The following is a 24,802-nucleotide window of genomic DNA, read 5'->3' on the forward strand; positions in this document are numbered from 1 at the left end:
CAAACATTGTGTCGGCCCTGCTATTTTTTGCCAAGTAGATTATGCGATTGTTTTCCTGTCTGTTAGCAGGATTAGACAAACTCATTTGGGCCAAGTGAGAGACACATTACATTTTCAAGGGGATCTGTTCATTCACATTTTATTCACTCAGAGCTCATCAGGACCCTTAAAATTTGTCTGAATTTTTCAGACGAGGCGGGGATGCACCCTTAATGCAGATTGTCTCCGCCACACAAGATAGAAATCCAACTGTCAGCAGAATGACGAGTGTGGAGCTTGCAAAGACATCGAGCCTGATTTAACCATGAAGCTGATGAGAAAATTGATTGGGGAATTATAGGCGTGAGAGGAGCCCTCATGTTGAGCTTTAATTAAGGCCTCAATTTACAATAAAAATCTATCACTGCTGCTGTATCTTTCCTCCCCATCGCAACTCCCTTGCTACATTTCGCACATCTGAGGTCAACATTTTTCCGGTGAATTTCTCTTCAAAGCATTTATTGTCCCGTAAAGGCTAGAATGGCTTCTTACTTGGGTCCTCAAAAGTATCCTCGCTGTTGAGACATGTGCCTCATAATGAATAATCTTCTCAGATTTATACAGTAAATCTGATATCAACTCTCACACTCACCCAAAACCACTAACATACACTAACACGACCTCTCAGTCACACATAGAAACCTCTCACATCCACCCAAAAAAATCTCAGACACACAACAAAAACTTCTCACTCGCACAAAAACTCAAACATACCCAAAAAACCTCTCTCACACACCAAAAGACTCACAATGCACCCAAAAACTTTCATACAGATAAAAACAAGTACACACACTCAAAAAACTCTTACTTGCACCCAAGAATTCTCACAATCCCATGACAGCAAACTCTCACATTCACCCAAAAATCTCTCACATACACTAATACGACCTCTCACTCACACATTGAAACCGCTCACACTCACAAAAACCTCTCACATACACTTAATAAAAAAAAGACATACAAACACTCACATACTCCCAAAAATCTGACATACACTAAAAAACCTTTCATTCACACAAAAACACACACCAAAATATAGGATGGGGTTAGAAAGGACAGATGTTTTTTGAAAAACTAATCAATAATAACAATAATAATATAGTAATAAATGGTAGCTGCAAACAAATTTTATTGACATCAATGTGTTCGTATTGAAATAGCATTTGACACAATCAAGTGTGGTAATCAGCATTTATCATGTGGTGTCCATTTTCATTGATACATTTCTGAAGGCGTTGATGGAAGTTGGCTGAGTTTGTTGTGGAAGAAGCCAATCAAACATCTTTGTCAGGGGCTAGAAGAGAGCTGGCCAACCAAGCCTTCTCTCATGTCCAACTCTCAGTGACCTCTGACCACACACAAACTCATGAATCTGGGAGCTAGTTTTTACCAGAAGATTAGAAGCTGTTATGATGCAAAGTGGGGAACAATTCCATATTGTGTTTCACTTTTCTACGTGTAATGATCAGATGTCCTATGAGCATCTAAATGAAAATTAACTGCAAATTGAGACAGAATGGGAACGCTGCTATGAGGTGGGGCCGAGATCAAATTTCCAACGGCAAATTAGATTCACCGCCTATGACCTTTACTGGTCAGGAATGCTGAGGTCAGTGTCCTGCTATCACACTGAATCACAGCAGGATTGAGAGCACTTCCTGGACGTAATGGCTGGTAATATTATTACCACTCAGTTTAATGGCGCCATCAGCCCTCGGTGCAAGCTCTTGCAGACGAAAAAAGGTGTCAACTTCGAGCGCCTGTATGGTGAATTAAGATGTCGAGTGCAGACCTGAAGTTGGCTCAGACTATTACTCAATAAAACCACTGGCGAGGGAGGAGGAACAGAAAAAACCCAACAAGGGTTCTTATTATCTTTCTCACCCTCATCTGTCATCATAAGAGCGAAACTGTCACTGCCTCCTTGCATCAGCACCTGGGATGCGAGCAGTTGTTAAGGGGTATGACAACTGTTTTTTTTGCAATACATTGGTGCCTTGAGATACAAGTGACCTGATATACGAGTTTTCAAGAAATACCCGTCATTCTGCCTATTTTTTGCTCTGACTTCTGAGCACAAATTGGAGATTCAAGAGCAAAAATTGGAGATTCAAGAGCTGTATGGTGGCAGTGAACTGAACTGAACACAACTCACTTCACAACAAGCAGCATCTCAGGAACTTAGTGACAAATTACTCAAAAAAAGAGGCTTCCATCGAGTTGAGGTTTACTGTCAAACTAAAAATAAAACAAAGACAAAATACACAAAAAAAAACACGACTTTGCCTTAAAGTCCGCTATCTTAATTCTAACGCATAATGGCAAATCCCATAGATGGGCTAACAAATAGCATTGCAGAGTTATAACTCTTTCAGCAACTGATATTTGAACAAAAACGGTGGAGCGTACAATACTCACAGGCATATATTCTTTATTCTCTGCGAAGAAAAACTTATAATAGAGCGGCTTACTGAGGAGCTGAGACTGTCTCCTTATCGCCGTATGTGGAGCAGCACAATATCCATTGAGCTGAAGCAAAAAATGTGGCAAAATTTGTTTAATTTATTTACATTTTATTTAATTATTTCATTACTGTATGTTTTTATGAAATACAACAATTTAGAGGACTTTTTATCTTTACAAATGTTTTTTGAGAGGCTGGAACTGATAAATGATATTTCCATTCATTTCAATTAGGAAAAATGTTTAGCAGATAGGAGTATTTTTATTTACGAGCATGGTCACAAAAGATATTAATCTCAAGGCACTACTGTAACTTATTTTTGAGGCAACAGTGCAGTGCCTGCAGCAAGTTACAGCGTAGACAGTGTTGACAAGGTTGAGGAGGTGAGTCATAACTCCAGAGGTGCAAACAGAGGCGTTGAGATGTAAAACATTCTCATGGGTTGTCTGAAAACTTAGTTGTTAAATAATGGTAGTGGGTGAAGTAAAGCAATTTGGACTTGCATGCTGTCATCAGTGCAGCATTATGCAGCATTTGTTGTTAAATAGATACAATAGGCAAGTAAAAAAGAACCACAACAATCTGACTATGAAGTACAGTGGAACCTCAGGTTACAAATTTAATTTGTTCAGTGACCCCTGTTCTCAACCTGAAACGTTTGCTAAACAAGGTAATGTTTCCAATTGAAATGAAAGGAAATGGAATTAATCAGTTCCAGCCGCAGAACATTATATTTACATTGTTTTGATCTTTGAGTGGTAAAAATAAATACTGTGCAATACAGAAAAAGGGGAAAACACAATTTATGATGATGAAATAACATTGGGTTCGCGAGCAAATCACTGTGCAGTGTCTTAGCCTTTCGGGTACAGTAAAGTTTATGTTCACTGCTAGCCCTAAATGGCCACCCCCTCCCGCATTGCATTGTGGAAATTGGTGGCGATTTTAGGCAAAGAACAAAGATACGTGAAGCACGGAGCCAATGATGTTCAGTGACTGAAAATAGTGAGTAACTCAAGGTAATGTTTCTTTTTTTTTTTTTTTTTTTAAACCATAAACCAAATTGCCACACCATATAACTTTGTCATACACGAACGAGTCTGCTAGATTAATGCTAACATGCAGTATAATGGGAAATGCCAACAAGGGGCTAATTAAAGCAGCTATACACCAGTTATAAACATTTAAACAACTGATATTTGTCATATATTCTTTCTTCTCTGCAAAAAAATTACTAATATTACTGCAGATTAGTTTTGACGGTCTTCTTCATGTTTCATGATCAAATCTACAGTACTTGTATGTACTGTATTATACTACCCCCTGATGGGCAAGGTGCTCACACCAGAAGGAGCAGCACAATTTCCATTTAATTAAAGCTAACAATATTTCAAAAACCAATTAATTCTTTACATTCCTTTTAATTATGTTATTACTGGAACAAAAAAAAATCATTGGTGTTTCCGGGGGCTGGAACAGATTAATGGCATTTCCATTCATTTCAATTGGAAAGGTTGATTTGAGATACGAGTAATTTGAGTTACTAGCTTGGTCACATTGAACTTGTAAGTCAAGGTACCAACTGTACTTACTGTAATGCCCTCGCATATGGGAAAGGAGAACCACAGTCGCTAATGTACTTTTCATCCATTTATTGAACGTCGGGAGAACAATAAAAAACACAGTGAGCACACTCACGCAGAAGATGTTGCCACAGCTCACGCCCAGACACTCACAAGCAGACTCGCTGACGTCACACGCCACCTCACCAGGCCCCGCCCCTTAAAGACACATGCATGTACAGTACACAGACACTTACAATACGCACAGTATTTTCGATACATTTCATGCTTGCAGTATGTTTTTTTTGTGTTCAAATACATTTAGTGTAAAATATGTTTACAATGTATTTTGTAATAGATTTAAGGGATTTACCAAGTTTAAATCTGTTTAAAGTGTGTGGGAAGGTAAAAGTTAATAAAAGTTTTTCTACATGGTCTCTATATGGTGGATATTTCACCTACCCACCAGCTACAGTAGGTCGGGAATGTAACCTGTGATAAATAGGGTTCCCTGACCTCTGCATGTCTTCAGCCACTATTAGAGTTGTTGTTTCAACAAAGAAATAAGGAAGATTATATACTGTATATAATTTGGCTGTCATTCAGTGGGGCCAAAAAGTTGGTGAACATCAGATCTGGGGGGAGGTAGCTACCAAAATAAAACTAGTAACAGCACTAAATATCGCTTATCCGAACCCAGGGGCATATTTAGTCTTTTGGGGGCACAAGGCAAAGCAAGTAATAGGTTCCTCCACATCTGTTTACTGCCAAGAATTTCACTAAGAATGTTTATCAACTAAAACGTGTAAATTTGAGAAAATTGTCCTATTTCCAGTGCTAGAAAAAGTCCTTCAAAACCTTAAGATTATTATCTAACAAGTGAATCTCAATGTTTTTACTGTAAATGATAAGAACAATCCAAATGTAATTTATTTTAATTTAGCGTTTCAACCACTTTAATACTTAAATCATCGTGATGAAAAGCCTCATTCGTGTCACTCTCCACTTCATCTCTACTGCATTCTCCTTGGCACACACTGACAGCAGTGTTACTGCAACTGGCGAGAGTGTTTGGCTCTGGCTGTTGTCAGTTACGTTAATTTGGTGTCACCATGAAAAAGGTTGAAACCTTTGGTAGTTTTGATAAAAAAATGTTTGTTTACCTCTTGCCTTCTCTTATTGGCTCCACTTAATTTTTCTCAAAACGTTCCTGCCAACAGGTTTGTTTTGCTACCCTCTTCCTGAGTTAAGTCTGCGCATCCGCAGAAAGAAGATGGAATAGTCCATTGCATGAAAAGGGAGGTGGAATACTCAAAACAATGATGATAGATTAAGCATTTTTACGTGTTTTTAAGCATGTCAATTTAGACTAAAACAATCAAAATTGCTTTAAATTGAAATGCCTCATAAAAACTAATAACGTTATTAGTTTTTATGAGGCATTTGGGGGCCTCTTGAAATCTCAGGGGCTCTAGGCATTTTCCGGTGTTTGGCTAATGGTAAGTCCGCCCTTGTCTGAACCAACACTTCAGTCGTCCACACCAATCGTCCCCAGCTATCATGGCACTGAAACACCTGAAAACCTTGGATAGAAGTACTTGGACATAGCCAGAATCTTTTCAGCTTAGAATGTGAGTCCACTTACAGTGGACACAGTAACTTCTGGTGCATATTCATCTACTTACACCTTCCTTCTCATTGCTTTACTTTCAGAAAAGAAGTGTCACAAAAAGCCAAAGAAAAAGGCACAATTTTTTTAAAGTTTAAATGTCTATCCTTTAGTGCTGGGTGGAATTAAGTTTAATTAAGCATAGAAAATTGCCTCCTGGCCTCACCTTTGTCATTAATCAGCAGTGTATCATTATCTCAGCAAGACATTGAGTAAATGTAGATATTTTCATTCAGTGTATCTAATTTGTGATAAAAGAGAACTTGGTTGCGGTCTTTTGCCGACAACTTTCCACACAACAATAATAGTTGTATGAAAGCTAACAAAACTAATTTGATGATCCATGATTGGCATATGCTCCAGCACCTGGAAGTATTTTCTGAGCCTCCTGCAGAAGAAAAACAAAACAAAACAAAAATAGTAAATGTAATATGAGGGATACTTTTGCGTTCCATAAAAACAGTGGTTGGCTCAAATAAGATTTGCTTTGTGCCACTTTGCATGAGATCGAGTGAGTATTGTAGCGCGATTAGCTTCCACTATTTTCTTAAGGGCCACATAATCTGCGCACATTGGAAACAATATACGAAGGAGGGGGGTTGTTGGTACTTGGCACACAAAGCAGAAATTTCAAATCAAATTCTAAGAGTAGACGAGTTTTAGTCTCAAAGGCAGTACGATCGTTGTTTGAATTGAACAACTACGTACACCGGCAGCGATGTTGCCTTAGGGTACGTCTAAGAGTTGGACAGCACAAGCAAAGAATACGAAACGTTAATAACTTAAACTAGGCTTCCATATAATAAATTGTTTCCACTCGTTTCCGAGCTTTGGGGAATCTAATTTGAGAAATGTAGTGTTCAGATAAAGCGTGTGTGTGTGTGTGTGGGGGGCGGGGGGGGCTTTGTTGTCAAACGGGAAGAAATGAGCCATTCAAACAACAACTATACGTTTGTGAGAAAAACCTTTGTACCCTTAGCAGTACAATGAATTTGATCATTGCCAAAGGGAGGCCCTCAAAATGCGTGGTTGCCTCAGTTGGTCTTTTGTGAAAAGTATTTAGTTCCAGAAGGGACGAGAGCGAGGTGGATGACGAAGAAAGGGGTGACAGACGCAACGAGATTGTCATTCTGTATATCTGAGAAACAGAAGAATTTTCAAGCAACACAAGATTCCGGTACACTATAAACCTGGTAACACTTTGAAATGAAGGCTGGTACAGCCCAAAGACTGTATACCCAATACCCAGAAAAGCAATCGGGTGTATACAGTCAAGTACAGTGAGGAATGTACTAATTTATATATTGGGGAAACCAAACAACACCTGAGCAGGCGCGTGTCACAACACAGATGGACTAACTTCTCCAGTCAAGACTCAGCTGACCACCTGCGGCTTAAAGAGAAACAAAAATGTGTATATTCTGGACATAGAAGACATGGTTTGAAAGAGGGGTGAGAGAGGCCGTTTATGTTAAGGTTGAAAGATCACCTCGAAACAGAGGAACAGTCTTAAGTCACTTATCTCCCATATACAATGCTGTCCTTTTGTCGCTATAAAAAAGACTCAGTAATTCAGCATCTCACAAATAACACAGCCACAACTGGTGTTGAGGCAGCTCCACAACCTTTTTTTTTTTTTTTTTAAAAACAAGTGAATGGAATATTAGCAAGAAAGTTTCCACCCAATGACTGATGTTGATAGGCAGAAGACTCTCTGCAAGGCATTTTAACGACTGTGGTTTTGCATCCCAAAAGAGTGCTACCATTCGTTGTTTGGGGCGTGCCTATCACTTGGAAGATACAGTATATATTTGGGTTTTGACACCAACACCAAGGCTAGTGTTGCCCAAAGTAGCCTTGTGCATGAACAGATGAATCCTGCTCAGATGAGAAGCGAAACATCTTCAAGACAACCAGAACAGTCCTCTGTCAATCGATTCAATGCCATGAGACTGAAATTACCTGGATGAATGAGAACATTCACAGGCATGTATGCTGCATAGCTTTGTGTGCTGAGTGACAGCAACCCATCTCCTTTGTATTCTAGTCTCTATAATAGCTAATTTCGCTATTATAGAGACTATAAAGACATACAGCAATGCTCATTTCAGCCACCCACCGTTTTCTGGAACTTAAAAGTTTCCCTCAAATTATATTTACAGTACGCATTCTTCTGGCAGTTAAGGCGGTCAAGATTTTCCGTCCGTTCATTCTGCATAGAGCAGCAGGCTAACCGGAAACTACCGGTAATTACTGGCGAGATTGGAAGCGCGTCTGGGTGCTGGTGTACATAGTTTATTGCACATAACCTGTTTCGTTAGCTTTCATAGAGCTGTTTCTGTTATGCGAAAATACAGAGGCAAAAGACCACAACCAAGGTCTATTTATCAGACACAGAATGAAATGGAATTAGAAAAAACGCTTCCCTGATATTTGTTTTTCTTTGCATTTTCCCTTAAGCTAAAATTAGCTTGACATTCCGATGGGAACAGAGCTAATGTTCTGTTATTCTTATTTATTTTTCTTTTTTCCCCTGTTTTTTTCTCTGTCTTGTGTCTGCGTTCTTGTATTCCCCCCTCCTCTCTAATGGGCCTTTTTTGTCATTCATTCTTCCACTTCTTTGCCTTTGCCGTCCTGTATCCTTCCAACTGTGTCCTCTGTATGGCTCTCAGATCACAGTGAGTGTGGCTCAGGGCCGAGTGCAGAGTCCCTCCCCTCAGCCTCGCTATAAAAGCTATGCCTACACCCAGGCGGCCTATGTCAAGTCTCCTGAGCAAAAGAGGAGGCGCTTTGCTGATCAGGTCCGTGTCTCACCATGCTAACGCCTCATCGTGAATGTCTATATGTCTGTTTTTATTTTGCTGTGTATAGGTGTCCATCATCAAAGTCTTATGTCAAAGCATTTTCTCTTGTGTTTGCTGAACGATACACACTTGCGCTAATGCTAATATCATATGCGTTATTTACTTCCCTCAACCCAAACTTGTATCTGTTTATTTCTTTTGTGAATTCAATAGGTATCTATTTATTTTTGGAATTGTTTTCTCAAAGGTCAAAGCTCCCAGGGAACATCAAGCAGTGGCATTGCAATGATTTTACAGTGATGTCAAGAGAGCACAGATTTGGTATCGGGGATCCTTGATTTGTGTGAATCCCTTACCAAAAATTTGAGTAACAAATAGGTGTCCATTTGTTGCATTTGTCAGCCATGCAGTTGAGTTAAGCTATTAAGCAAGCTTAAGCTCTATCAAAATGTAACAATTAGAATTTGAGTGATTTAAACAATCCCATATTTCTAGAAGATCACACAACAATTATATTAGAATTACATTTAGTCTTGTTTTTTGTTACTTTTTTTTTTTTTTTTTTTTTACTGCAAAGGAGCTAACAACAAACTACTCAGAAAATTGTAATGACTTTAAAAATGTTTTCATGTTCATGAGAGGGAAGTGAGGGTATTTATTGACAGAATGTTGTGATTAGCTATAAAAGTAATGCAAATACTACTATTTCCTTGAAAATAATTCATAATTTCATGTGACTTTTCCAATTTCCACACCAATACCCCAAAGCGCCAAGAACTGTATAGCAGTGTGAACCTATACACGAATGGTATTATAGGGTAAAAGTTCAGCATAAAAAAGAGTGAGTTATGACTGTGATGTATCAAGCCCTGTTGCTGTCCTCACTTTACACATGACTTTTAGTATTTTAGCTTCTATTAGCATTCACACGCTTTTTCTGAGTTGAATACAATTTGTAATTCATTTCTCTTTTCTGTTGTGTCCTGCTCTGTGTGTCCCTCTTTGATTTGCCTCCCATAAATATCATCATCGTCTCTTCCACCTACCTGCTTTGCTCTCCAGTTTCTGAGTCCCAGCCAAGAGGAGCTGCAGCGAGGGCTTAGTCCTTTGCCTCCTGGCTCCACCACTCTGGAGGCTTACCAAGCGGCCCTGGAGGAGGTACGCTACATGATGATGACTGTTTATGGTGTTGATGGTGGTTGTTTGTTTTCATGTCTTTCTCAACTCTGAATGTCAAGGTTCTGACATGGCTGTTGTCGGCTGAAGATGGGCTCCAGTCCCAGCCCCCCATTTCCAACAATGTGGAGGAGGTCAAGGAGCAGTTCCACACACATGAGGTGATGATAATGACATAGGTATTTTTATAGTTAGATGGAAACTGAAGAAACACACACACACACACACATACACACGTGAAAATTTTTTTTTTAATTTTGTTGATGTACTGTTGGTTGAACATGCTGACTGCATCCACTATGGTCACCCATCACCCATAATCTTCAATAAACGGCAAAACATTCATTTTGCAAGCTGCTTCCTTAGTCATTCCCACTCAATAAAACGGACTGTATCACTGCTGTCATCCAATCCAGGATAACATGATAATTCCTTGACTCTATTTGAAATTCAACATTTTAACACCAGGGCATAATTGAAAAAAAATGCTTTTTACTTATTTTTTCCCCAAAATGAATCATCAATACAGTTACAGTGGAACCTCACTTTTTGTAATTAATCTGTTCTAAAATATCTGAAGCAATATTTCCCATGGAAAATAATTTAAATTTAATCATCCGTTGCACGCTATAATATAAATCAGGACAAAATATTTTTTCAAAATGCCTACCATTAACATGCAGGGTGAAGCTCACTCAACAAGAAAATACTCAGTAAAGTTACGCATGTGCATGGGTTGCTTTGTTTTTGCGCTCAAGTCCAGGAAATGAGGGGAACACACAGGCGGATATTTTTTATCCTCTGCAAAAAACAACAAATATTACTCCAGCTTACTGAGCAGTTGTGACCCAACTTCTTCGTGTATGAACGGATGTATATTTTATACAGCCCCTTGGTGGCGCACACACCATAAGGAGCCACACAATGAATTAAAGCATGAAATCATGATGCACACTGTTTCATTCTTTCCATTCTTCTTAAAGACCATGTAAAGTGAAAATCAATGCTGTTGTCTTCTTAATTTTACAAACCGAACAGATAGGAGTGTTGTTTAGAAACCGGCCAAATTTGAATGTTAGAAAAAAATCGCCAAGTAGGCCTCTGTAAAATATAGCTTCAAAATTGTGAAAAATCAAGTTATTGTCTCTGCTCTCAAATGCTATGGGCGTGTCGGTTGAATGCCTGAGTAGTAGTAGTAGTAAGAATAGTGGACTGGGTGACTCATGCTGGTCGCCCAACTGCATCACTGGGTGCCATTTTAGCCATGCCCCAACAAAATAAGGTAGGCTGAAATGATGAAAAACAGTTTAATACTATATCTCCACAATTGAGTATTACAGTTCTTGGTCCATCCACATTTTTAGTGATTATCTTCATAAGGCGCACTTAAAAGTCTTCAATTTTCTCCAAAATGGAGAATGCGGCGCGCCTTATGTGTGCACCGAGTTCCAAAATCTGTTGTTATATGACTTTGATGAGCGCTCCGCTTGACTGAGTGGGAGCATTACCTGCCGACACGCTGCTTATATAGAGGAAAGGCGGACGTGACTGAGGACAGCATGCGGACGTAAAGGGGGAAGGGTGCGTGTGAAAGAAGACGCTAAAGGCACGCCCCCAGTAGGTATTTAGTTCCGGTATGTGCATTGTGCAAAACAACATCGGTTTGGCTAAGGACCCCCGAAAATGGCACCTACGAAGAGGCACGCACAGTTTAAACTGCAAGCTATCAGTTACGCGGAGGAACATGGGAATCGAGCAGCCGCGAGAGAATTCAAGATCAACGAATCCATGGTTCGCAAGTGGAGGAAGCGGGAAAACGAGCTTCGCCAAGTCAAGACGACGAAGCTGAGTTTCGACTGAGGGCAATAACTCGGAGCTTGCCATCATTCCGGGAGGCTTGACGAAGGAACTCCAACCGCTGAACATTGGTGTAAACAGGGCGGTCAAAGTGAAGTTGCGAGCGGCGTGGGAGCGATGGATGACAGACGGCGAACACAGCTTTACTAAGACTGGGAGACAACGCCGGGCGAGTTATGCCACAATATGTGAATGGATTGTGGATGCCTGGGCTAAGGTATCTGCTTTGACTGTTGTTCGAGCTTTCGCGAAAGCCGGCATCATTGCTGAACAGCCGCCCGGCAACGAGACTGACTCTGACAATGACGAGAGGGAACCCGGCATGTTTGTTGGAGAACTTGCCCAGCTGTTCATTTCGGATACAAAAGATGAGGACTTTGATGGATTTGTGGGTGAGGATTGATAAAAAAGTGCATTGTTAAAGACTTCAATAGAGTAAAACCGAACTCAGTTTTGCTCCCGCTGCCTTTTTAAAAACATTGTTTTAGCGTGCATGCATGCTACCGTATGTTTTAAGCTAGCGTATGGTTTACCATGCCTGCGCCCAATAATACGGTGCGCCTTATGTATGTGTTAAATACACAAATAGACCCCATAACTGAGACTGCGCCTTTTGATACGGTGCGCCCTATGGTCGTGAAAATATGGTATTTAAATTTAAAAAAAACAACAGATCTCTAAATTCATTTTGTAGGGTCCTTGTTTATGTTAATACTGTATGTTTATACAAAGTATAGAACTGTACACTGCTGTTTTACCCCAAAAATGTGTTTTATCGGGTGTTGGAACGTATTAACGTATTAATGGCTTTTCTATTCTGTATTCTATATTTTTATTTTACAATACCATGCTATTTTTCTTTACTAAAAACATAACAAAGCACCCGCAAAGTTTTTTTTTGCGGGGGCTGGAATGGATTTTCTGCATTTCCATTCATTTTAATTGAGACATTTTACTTGAAATACAAGTGATTTGAATTATGAGCGTGGTCACAAAATTAATTAAACTCGTAAGTCAAGGCACCACTGTATATTCTAGCATAATATCCATCCTCTCCAGATTCAATGAACCGTGACTGCTCAGCTCTCTGAAGATCATATAATGTAGAAGTTTTCAAAATGAGACAGGGGCGGGTTAATGTATTATGAGACCACTTAAAACAAATGAAGTCAGGTCATTCAGTGTGGAGTTGTAGGAGCGTTGCTATCAGTTAATTAGCTTTAACGAGCGGAACTTCATTGCCACGGTGAAGTGTTTTGTTGCCTATCCTCCTCACAGAGCTACATGGTGGAGCTCACTGCGCACCAGGGCAGCGTCGGTCGTGTCCTCCGGGCTGGCGCCGCCTTACTGGGTGAGGGCAACCTGAGTGAGGAGGAGGACACTGAAGTGAGGGAGCAGATGAACCTGCTGAACTCTCGATGGGAGCACCTCAGGGTGGCCAGCATGGAGAGACAAAGCAGGTGCTCACATGCTCAAACCCCAAACGTTCTTATCCATTAATACACATGACAATAACCTGTGGCGATGTGGGCTCTTTTTTTTACATTGTTGTTTTTTTGTTTTTTGTTTTTTTACATTGTTTGCTTTTTTTACAAAAGCCTGCATTTGCTTCAGCTTTTCTAATATGCTGCAATAAATTAAGCTGTTTTAAGACTTTTTTTGTTTGTTTGTTTTGCACTGCAAATTATGGGAAGGAGTACAAATTTTAACATACAGTGGACCCCCACTAATCGCGGAGGCGAGGAACCAGGCTGCGAATAGCAAAAAGCAGCGGATAATTGACGGCCAATATACAAGTGGGGTGCTGGGGGAAAAAAAAACAATACTGTAATATATATATATATATATATATATATATATATATATATATAAATGTAATTGTTTTCCCAGCACCACAGCTCCACTTTTTTTTTCTTCCTGAAAACACTTTCTGGCGGTTGAATCACCCCTTATTCAAGATTTTTTGGGGTTAAAACATTCTGGATTGGTCGCCCCCCCCCCCCCCAAATAAATAAATAAATAAACAATTGGAGGGGGGGAGATAGAAAGAAAAAAAGGGAAGGAAATTGTGAATAGGGGAATCCGCAGGTGCCAAACAGCGAGTATGCGGGTGTCCGCTCTAGTTGCTTTCCCCCCATCGTTAATTGCAATGCTGTCACCCGAAGCCGATCGCCTTCACACCCGAAACAGACTTGAAGCATGTAAATCACCTGTTGGTATTTTCTTTTGTTTCTTAAGTTCATTTCAGTAGCTGTACTTTTGAATCATTACTTCCAGTTTTACGTGTCTTTTTCTACACATATTTGTACCTCTACTTAAGCACAGTTTCCCACCTCTGATCACTGGTATAAACTTGCCCCACTCCCCAGACTCCACCAGGTCTTAATGGACCTACAACACAAGCAGCTGCAGCAGCTCACAGACTGGCTTGACGCAACAGAGGCGCGGGTCAAGGAGATGGAGGCTCATCCGCTTGGTCCTGACTTGGAGGACGTCAAGCACCAAGTGGAAAAGCACAAGGTGACATCCTTCTTAAATCTATTCTATCCAATAAACGCGCTACATTCATGCTTAACATTAGGTCAAAATCCACTTTCTAATGGAGTCAATTATAATTCCCTGATCAGTGATCAGTAGATGATGAGATAGATGTGCAAAAGGTGGTGCAATCCAATACAAGAGCTGCAACAAATTATATATATAAAAGAGAATGCAATTTCTGTAGAAATTGTGTGAAAATGTTGAAGAGCTGATGTTGAACTGAAATGTTGTGTAATTTATTGAAATGATAAACTGTAGAATGAGAGACTTGAAGTTGAAATAGTTTTAATCGGTCAGGAAATGTGGACCAATGACATAAAACATATTGGATTTGTGTGTGTGCGTGTGAAAATGTGATAGTTCCATACCAGCCCTGAATGAGCTGAACAATTTTATATTAGAATTTGAAAGATGACTTTTGTGTTTATGTATTTTTGGAAACGGGAAAACAGTTCCCAGGTTGAAGTTTAAATAGTTTGAATCGCATGAGAAATGTGGAAGGAGAACTGCAAAATAATACAAATACAAAATTGTACTCTTCACCAAACATAATAGTGCTAGGATAGGTATTAATTTAACAATAGTGTGTGTTATTATTGAGGTTGTAGTTTGAAGTTGAGTGGAACTGCAATGCGAATTACCTGTACGTACTTAAATGCGTGTCTAATGACCCTCTCATGAAGCTAAATAAACCATGACACTTCTCACTCATCACAGTCTCATCGGGGCTGTGATAGCTGCTGTTAAGCGTGATAATAAAAACAATGCAGAAGGATAATGAATATAAATGTCTGACACTCAGCATGATATAACATTCTATTTTACTGTTAATAAACTACTAAAATCTCAATCGCACATATTTGCTGCAGCTGTTGCAGGAGGACCTGGAGCAGGAGCAGGTGCGGGTCAATTCGCTGACCCACATGGTGGTAGTGGTGGACGAGACAAGCGGAGACAGCGCCACTGCTGCCTTGGAGAGTAAACTTCAGGCAAGTTGGAGTAGTACTTCTTTATTACAGACTTAATCATGGCCTAGATTCCCGAACAATAAAACAAACATAAAAAAAAACAATAATAATTCTCCCAAAACTAATTCAGTAAAAATTTGGAGCAGATCTCCGACTAACACAATAGCCATGCCAGTGTGGTAAATAATTCACTTGCATAAAACAATTGGGAACCAGAACACGTGCCAGAGATGCTGCATATAATCACACAGATATATTAAGCGCTGGTTCTTTGTTTCAAGTGGTGCTTTTGTTGCGGGACTGCCTGCAGAGCAGTTTATTGCAGAATGGAGCACAAGCGAGCTAAATAGATTAAAAGACTAGGAATGGAAAAATGCAAATACAAGTTGACTTCTTCAGGTTTACCCCCTGCTGTGTCCTGGCATTTTTTGGGAAGATTTGACTCTTAAATCTTGGTTGCCTCGTAGTTTTGGACATTCATGGCCTCACGTTTTTTTTTTAAACAACTTGATTTAGGGGCCATTTGGACAAGACAGCCTTTGAACTGAAAAATGTGTTTATAAGGCTACAGCCACAGCCTGAAATCATGACTGTTTCCCTCTAGACTGAAAATGTTTCTGTAAAAACGGAGGACAAGTCTAAGAATGTTCGAAAGTATCACAACCAAAACGAGATAGAATAGTGAATGTCCAGTGGAGTCACATAACTTATATTTGACAGTGATGAAAGACATTTAAAGCAGTGTTGGGCAAGTTGTTTGTAAAATGGAATCCATTACTACTAGTAAGCGACATTATAATTATATACAACTGTATTTGAATTACAGTATTAGTCTCTGAATTATTTGTATGTAATTGCAAAAAAAAATATTACCTGACATTATGAAGCAATACATAAACAACAAATCGCAAATGATTACTGATTATTGTTGACGACTTACCTGTAAAACTGAGCAATTACTTTTGAAAAACATTGTTAACAGTGTTAAAAATAAACAGGGAGGACAAACACATGGTAGTTGTGCTGGATCTGAATGCATATTACAGCACAGTGGTGTCCAAACCTTTTAACGGCACGTGTCATATACGAAAATTCATAATTGACATGGCCTGTGTTTTTTGCCTGAATTGTACGACTTACTTTCTCCACTGGGTGGCAAGGCAGGAGAAAAAAAATTTTTCTCAGCTTCCATGACTCATACGTCACTTCAAAAGTAACAACATTTCTATTTCTAATACCCTGATGAAAAAGATAATTCAGTAAGAGTTACAGGTAGGGATTGTAATTGATAAGAACTCAGCGATTCCAATTCCATTATCAATATTGCTTATTGATCCGGTTCCTTATTGATTATTTTATCGATTCTGATTGGGTGAGGGAATTAAATAATACAAATGGGTTTGACGCTTTGATACCTTCAACTTTGAATAGAAGATACAACATATCCAGTATGCACTCGTAATCTGTAACGTGTCCTTGGTGGTAGAAAAGTTGGCGACTTAGACCAAAAAGCTCAATGTAGTTTTTGTTTACCCTTACGACAAGAGCGTTAGGAAATTGTCCAGTTCCACTGTTATTGGTTCCATGAAAATAAAATTTTTGGGTTTCTAAGCCCAACACTGAGCCTAAGAACTGTTAAAGGAAAGCTCTAACTTTCATCATTCATGCTAAGATATCAGCCCTCTTTTAATCCACCAGGTATAGTTTTTTGTGTGTGCCCGATATATGACACACTTGGGAATATTTACAGTGCTCCTTTTGCATTTAACTTGATCCAGAAGTAGTTCAGATGTAAAACAGATTTGTTTTGTTAAAACAAACTGACAGGAACCGATTTTTTAAAATACCTTCTGCATGTTCATAGAAACACACTTTTTAGAAACTGACACCTCCAGAGAGAGTCAGGGGTTGCACACCAGAGAGAGGTGAGCGTGATGGCTGGTTCTCAACATTCGCATTTTTTTCTCCTTCTCGCTATTCCGTCATTTTTGCCATGTCGTGAGCCACAATCATGGCTGAGAAAGAGGCCCTTTAAGCAGAGGAATTGATAAGAGGAATCGCCAGATTCCCATCCCTTGAATACAGCGGCAAATAGCATGAATTGTGTTGTTCAGTTCCATTTTCTGCTTCGTGTCCAGGTTAGTTTAGTGCAGATTGCTCTTGTCTTGGTTCAGAATGAGAAGATGTGATTTTGCTGCTCCTCAATAGAGGAGAATATCTATTCTAGTGGGATACGGGTGGGATACAACTCAAATAAAAAGCCTTGACTTTTTGCTTTAGGAGTAGGCTGTTTTTTTTAAGTATAATATGTAATTACTTTTCAGGTCTCTACCTACACTGATTGGTTTTAGCGTGTTAAATTAAATACATTAAAGGTGAAGAATATCAATGTGGCCTTACATCATTCGATTTTTTCGTATGCGGCCCTTGTAAGAAAAGGTTAGGACTGTTTTAGATGGCACCTAATACACGCTACTGCTCCTTTTTGTCCCTTCAGGAGAGCAGTCACGCTCCAAATTCGGCAGCTATAAGAATTTAATTGGCACGTGACAAAGTGTAACTACAGTATAAGCCTGTAGGGCACCCTAATGAAAAATTTTAATGTTTTAGCCTCTCCAGTGAGCTAATTTAAGAGGGAGTGTGTGTGTGTGTGTGTGTGTGTGTGTGTGTGTATGCGTATGCGTGTGTGTGTGTGTGTGTGTGTGTGTGTGTGTGTGTGTGTGCGTGCGTGCGTGTCCGTGTGTGTGTGTGCATACATGCAGGTGCTAGGTGACCGCTGGGCAGCTATCTGTAGATGGACAGAAGAACGCTGGATTCTGCTGCAAGAGATTTTATTGAAATGGCAACACTTCACAAATGAACAAGTACGGTCTGTGTGAAGTTTGCTTGTTTTTGTCTTCCGTTCAACATCATCCGTTTGTAAATGGGTTCCTCATTTGTGTTTAATATACTGTATGTAGCTAGGATATTACATTTCTTTTTCGCATCATATTACAGTGAGCATAAAACTGCTGGTTTCTGTTGTTTCCCGTTTTTCCTTTCCATCAGTCTTTATTTGACTCGTGGCTGACTCAGAAGGAGGAGTTGGTTCGGTCAATCAAGACTCCCAATGTAAAGGACCATGCCGCCACGGCGGCCTGCCTCCGCCATCTTGCTGTGAGTCAAGCAGAATCCTAAACCTTGAGTTTAGACTTACTTACTGTTTGTGTTATAGTACAACCCCAATTCCAATGAGCCATAAAATTCTAAGTTAATGATTATTTGCTAAAAACAATAACGTTTATCAGTTTAAACATTAAATATATTGTCTTTGTAGTGTATTCAATTAAATATAGGTTGAACATGATTTGCAAATCATTGTATTCTTTTTTTATATACGTTTAACACAACGTGCCAACTTCATTGGATTTGGGGTTGTAAAATATCAGCTTCAGAATTGTTCATATGTCAAACTGGTTTACAATACATAGAATAGTGTGGTTCTCAAAATGTGTAGAGGCTCGCTCTAAGGGTAGGCTATGTGAAAAGAAATCATTGGATGAAATGTTCAAACTGTGCATGCTGTACAGTACCCTTGTTAAGTACAGTTCATTTGTATTTAACTTGTACTGTTCGTACAATAATAGTTGCATTCTTTTTTCTTTAGAACTCTTAATTTTTCAAAATGATTAATTTAGTTATAATTTATATTTTTATCTTTTATGTGCAATACATTTGAATAGAAACATTTTCTTTGTACAGTTTTAGATTCTTCCATTTAAGCAGAATTTTCATGTTCCAACTTTGCATAATGTTACAGTGGCTTATAACAATATTGAATATTTTGGTCATGATGGTGGCACTTGGAGCGCGAAGATTTTTTTTTTTAGGTTGTACTACCATAGATCAGAATGGACACACCTCATTTATTATTTACCTTATTGATGCATTAAGTGCATGTGATTGTTTATTTTGTTTATACTCCACCAGATGGTTCAGACAGAGCTGGACGTGAAGCGTCCTGCCATGGACAAGCTGTGCTCCATGAGTCAGGACCTGCTATGCAGTGTTAAGAACAAAGAGGTGGCCAGCAAACTGGAAGCTAGACTGGACAACTTTGCCCAACGCTGGGATCGACTGGTTCAAAGTCTGGATCTCATAAACTCCCAGGTGCAAAAGCGCTTTCGCCCCTCTAAGGAGAGTCTGAGAGGATAGGGTAGCTATTAAGGGAAATTACATAGCCTTTTGAAATTATTATTATTGTTTTACATTAAATGTTTTCCTGTTACTAGACTTTATGGGTCATTCCAGAATTTAATGACAATTTAGGCACCAACATTTGTCAAAACAGAACATTTATTTTGTATTTTTTTAATGTAAAAAAACATTGGACAAAAAAAGTGTGAAATATAGAAGAGAGTACTTACCGTAGGGCTACCCATGGTCACAGCAATTAGCTTGATAATGTCATTTCTGATGAGTCCATCCATCCATCCATTTTCCATACAACTTATCCTCACTAGGGTCACGGGCGTGCCGGAGCCTTTCCCAGCTGACTTAGGGGCGGGGTACACCCTGAACTCGTTGCCTTCTGCTGAGTCATGGACCTCAATTTTTTTCTCTTCCTCTAGATGACTAAAATGGTTTTAGTAACAAGGTATGTTGAGAGACACAACTTCAGAGCGTAATTACTATTATTTAAAATATCCATCCATCCGCTTATGTGAGGTCTGGTCACGGGGGCAGTAGCTTTAATAGGGAAGCCCAGACTTCCCTCTCCCCAGCCACTTCAACCAGCTCTTCCGGGGGGATCCTGAGGCGTTTCCAGGCCAGCCGAGAGACGTAGTCTCTCCAGCATTTCCTGAGTTGTCCCCGGGGTCTCCTCCCGGTGGGATGTGCCCGGAACACCTCACAAGGGAGTCGTCCAGGAGGCATCCTAATCAGATGCCCGAGCCACCTCATCTGGCTGTTCTCAATGTGGAGGAGCAGCAGCACTATTCTTAGCCCCTCCCGGATGACCGGGCTTGTCACCCTATCTCTAAGGGAGAGCCCGGACACCCCACGGAGGAAACTCATTTCGCCCGCTTGTATCCGGGATCTTGTTCTTTCGGTCACGACCCACGGTGACCATAGGTGAGGGTAGGAACTTAGCTGGACCGGTAAATTGAGAACTTCGCCTTTTGGTTTTGCTCCTTCTTCACCACAACAGACCGATACGAAGTCCGCATCACTGCAGACGCTGCACCGATCCGCCTGTAGATCTCCCGTTCCATTCTTCCCTCACTCGTGAACAAGATCCCAAGATACTTGAACTCCTGCACTTGGGGCAGGATCTCATCCCTGACCTGGAGAGGGCACTCCACCCTTTTCCCACTGAGGACCATGGTCTCAGATTTGGAGGTGCTGAGTTTTCATGCAAATTGTGCTTAGTTTTAATGCAAATTGCTCCAGTGAGAGTTGGAGATCATGGCTTGATGAAGCCGACAGAACCACATCGCCTGCAAAAAGCAGAGATGCAATACTGAGGCCATCAAAGCGATCCGCCTGTACGCTTCGGCTGTGCCTAGAGATTCTGTCCATAAAAGTTATGAACAGAATCAGTGACAAAGGGCAGGCTTTACCAAGTCCAACCCTCACGGAAACAAATCGACTTACTACCGGCAATGCGAACTAAACTCTGACACCAGTCGTACAAGGACCGAACAGCCCGTATCAGTGGGTTCGGTACCCCATACTCCCGAAGCACCCCCCACAGGACACCCCGAGGGACAAGGTCGAACGCCTTCTCCAAGTCCACAAAATAAACACGCGCGTTCAACTTGGTTGTTTGCTCGATTGTTTTGCTATAATCAATTCAGATGTTCACTAATTACTATCACTGATCCTTACTGTACATCTTACAGCAAATGTTTTGGATTTCGGATGTACAGTGGCTTTGAAAAAAAAGTGCCCTGTAAAGAGCTAAAATGTCAAATTCACATTCTACCTCTCTTTGGGTGTCCACATGTTCAGCTCTCACCAGTCGTCACCACAGCAGCCCTCCAGTCCGAAATGACCCACTCAGTCACGCCGACCGTTACCAAGGTGACAACGAGGGAGAGCGTATCGGCACTACGTCAAGCCAGAGAGTCACCACCACAGAAGAAGAGGCAGGTGGTCGTAGATTCTGAACTCAGAAAAAAGTTAGTCCACTTCAGATTAACTTTGGTCAGTTATCAATCACATGTAATTTATGTTTTCCAATTTATGTGCATTATTCAGTTGCATGCATCCATTTCTGCTTACATACCTTTGCAGGTAGGTGTTGACACTCAGCAGATGTTAATCGTAAGCTTTTATGATTTTAAAAATTGCAAGGATGAAGCAGGCAACCTTACTGTGTAATTTATACAGTATACGTAATCCGCAAACATTTTAAACAGACCATCCACAATATTAGGATTATATATATTATATGTGGGTCATTAATTTTAAATACAGTGGTGCCTTGAGATACGTTTAATTTCTTCCATGACCATGATCGTGACTCAAAACACTCTTATCCCAAATCATCTTTCCCCATGTAAAAGCCATTAACCTGTTACAGTCTCGCCCCCCAAAAATAATTTTCACAAAAATAGCACTCTTATAAAATTATATTTCATAAAACATATTGTAAAGACATAATTAAATGTAATGTAAACGATTAAGCAGATTTTTGCTTCAGTTCAATAGACATTGTGCTGCTTCTTCTGGTGTGTGCGCCTTGACCACCTGGGGGCAGTATAATGTAGATCAAGAGACACACACAAAGAGGAGTTTCACAACTGACTCAGTAAGCTGCAGTAATATTATTCATTTTTCGCAAAGAATAGAAAATATATGCCTGTGACTATTGTTATATTGTCGGTGTTACTCCACCCTCCATCCATCCATCCATTTTCTGAGCCGCTTCTCCTCACTAGGGTCGCGGGCGTGCTGGAGCCTATCCCAGCTGTCATCGGGCAGGAGGCGGGGTACACCCTGAACTGGTTGCCAGCCAATCGCAGGGCACAGCACATAGAAACAAACAACCATTCACACTCACAGTCATGCCTACGGGCAATTTAGAGTCTCCAATGAATGCATGTTTTTGGGATGTGGGAGGAAACCGGAGTGGCCGGAGAAAACCCACGCAGGCACGGGGAGAATATGCAAACTCCACACAGGTGGGGCCGGGGATTGAACCCGGGTCCTCAGAACTGTGAGGCTGATGCTCTAACCAGTCGTCCCACCGTGCCGCGTTACTCCACCCTTTGTGTTCAAATATCCATCGCTGAAGGGGTTATAATACTTCGACACTGATGCTATTCGTTTGTTAGCATTACGCTAGACAAAGCGATGTGGTTGTTTTAAATACACATGTATTTCTCTTTGTTTTATATTTAGTTTGATGGTAAACGTCAACTGGGAGTGGAATTTTAAACAGCTTGATGCTTCTTTTTTGAAGAATCTGCCAAACTGCTGCTTGTTGTGAAGTGAGTTGAGTTCACTGCCACCATACAGCGCCCGTATCTCAAAACTTGATTATCACGTCAAAGCGAAACAATCTGCTCAATGACAGATTGTATCTTGAAAAACTCATCAATCAGGTCACTCGTATCTCAAGGCACCACTGTCCATTCATTATTGTGGTTGTGATTTGCAATGGTGTAGAACTGTACACTATCGTAATGAAAGCTGTGTCTAATATCTTAGTTACAGCGATTACATTAGATTACAGCAGTGATTTCCAACCCTTGTGCCGAAACATGTTAGTGTGCTCTGAGATCGTCAAGTGTACCATGGGAATTACCGAATTGTATTTTTTTTTCATTTAGTTTTAATCCAAATTATTTATTAACTACAAATAATGTATCCTATCCCATCGACGTACAGTATAGTGACAGGTAGAACAATTAAATGCTCTTCCTCTAGATGGCAGTAAGTACAATTAACCTGTGTATCCACTTGTTGCCCTTCACACCAGAGAGTAAGAGCTTTGTGTTTAACTAAACAGGTCCAGAATTAACACTAAGTAAATTTGTGAATAAATTTAATAAATAAAGTTAATCATTATTTGATTATAAAGTGTATACAGTATAAATCCGCTTTGTTCGATTTTTGTTTGGTGGCATTTCCTGAGCATTATTCTAATATAAAGTACTGTATGTGCCTTGGCTCAATTCAGTTTTGGAAACACTGCATTAGAGGGTCAGTCATTTTAGTAACAGCTCAGTTTGATAGTGGATAGCGAATTTTTCCATCAGGTTTAGTAGAAGTCACTTTTAAATGATGTAAATATGTGATCATGATGTAGTTCGTCAATTATAAAATAAGCACATTATTGTCTTGAGTAATAAGATCTTGTGCATCCCTTAGATTTGATGTGGACTTCACAGAGGTACACAGCTACATGACTCGAGGCGAGGCAATCCTGCAGAGTCCTGAGTTTTTGGTGACCCGCAAAGATGGCAGCATTCAGGAACTGTACGACAAAGTACAGGTAAAACTGTGTGTGTGTGTGTGTGTGTGTGTGTGTGCAGTTAAAAAACGTAATTATCAAGTGGACATACATGTATGTGTAGTCATTGGACAGCAGCAATATGAAATAGACCAGTTTAAGTGGAACACATGTACATGTGCGACATTGATTAAAATTTTTGATCACAGCAAAACCATCAGCCGATGGTCGGCCTCTCATGAAATGTAGTCTCCGAACCCCGCACACTGTGCGAAAATTCAGTCAGTTTCAGCCGTGTCGCCCGACCTGCGGCGCCCCTTACTAATAGTCAAGACACACAGTGTAGAAATAGAAAATGTTCATGCTTATTGTCTTATAAGTATTTTGTGGTAAATCCAGTTTCTCTGCCTTTTTTCCTGTCATTCTTTGTTGTAGCTGATAGAACGGGAACGACCAGAGAAGTACCGGAAGCTTCAGGAAGCCACGCGCACAGCACAGACCCTTGTTGAGCAGGGTATTGTGTATATACACACACACACCAGCATTCACATGCATTCACACCTATTCAACGGGCACCCTGTCTGTCCCCATGGCAACGCCTCCACCTGTCCCACCCTGTCTCTTTCGTCGCCATGGAAACACTGATGGAGAGTCTGATCCGTGTTCTTCACTGTCCTTGTTGGGGCTGTGTAAAAGCTCAGATCTATTCAACTTGTAAATATATCTGTCTTTTATTCCCACCAAGAAGCTGACCTTCATCCAACAAAACATAATCTTCCTCCAGCTATACAGCGGTTGCATTTGTGGCATGCAATTTATGTCTTTCCTTTCAGACCGTTAAAACATGGTATTAGGGGTCCAGACCAACGTAGCTCCCCAATTCAAGTTGTCTTTTGGGTCCACACCCATCGTTTCTTTTAGACCTGTGACAGACATGACATGAGTTTCTATAGTGTTGCCTTTATGAGTCAATATTGCCATAAGGTTCCTTTGAAACGTCCCCATTCCACCAAAAAGAAAGTTGAGGTTTTTCAGTGAACTTCATATTCATTGTATTAAGTAGATGTTATGATGTTAGAAATGCGTAGTGGTCAAGCTCCCACAGTTTATTTTAAATACATTTACTGCAAACTGACAATATTTATGCATTTCTGATTTAATGAGCACATGGTAGACCTTGAGCAACAAGATTCAGTTAGCAAGGTGACTGTAGTGTTTAACAAATATATTTAAAATGTCTTTAAGGTTGACAACATTCCAACTACACACAGAATATAAAGGA

At 40.2% G+C, this 24,802-nt stretch overlaps 1 protein-coding gene across 1 annotated transcript in view; it reads left to right on the forward strand.

Moving 5' to 3' along the window:
* LOC133405989 (dystrophin-like) overlaps positions 1-24,802 on the forward strand; it is a 216,857-nt gene that overhangs the window by 55,280 nt on the left and 136,775 nt on the right. Inside the window, 13 exon segments of the mRNA XM_061683126.1 lie at positions 8,407-8,535; positions 9,601-9,696; positions 9,777-9,875; positions 12,850-13,031; positions 13,941-14,091; positions 14,982-15,101; positions 17,843-17,944; positions 18,129-18,236; positions 19,050-19,229; positions 21,072-21,241; positions 21,321-21,356; positions 23,439-23,562; positions 23,956-24,034. Of these exon segments, the coding sequence (XP_061539110.1) occupies positions 8,407-8,535; positions 9,601-9,696; positions 9,777-9,875; positions 12,850-13,031; positions 13,941-14,091; positions 14,982-15,101; positions 17,843-17,944; positions 18,129-18,236; positions 19,050-19,229; positions 21,072-21,241; positions 21,321-21,356; positions 23,439-23,562; positions 23,956-24,034 (1,576 nt within the window).

Source organism: Phycodurus eques, chromosome 1, assembly GCF_024500275.1.
Source record: "Phycodurus eques isolate BA_2022a chromosome 1, UOR_Pequ_1.1, whole genome shotgun sequence".
Taxonomy (NCBI): Eukaryota; Metazoa; Chordata; class Actinopteri; order Syngnathiformes; family Syngnathidae; genus Phycodurus; species Phycodurus eques.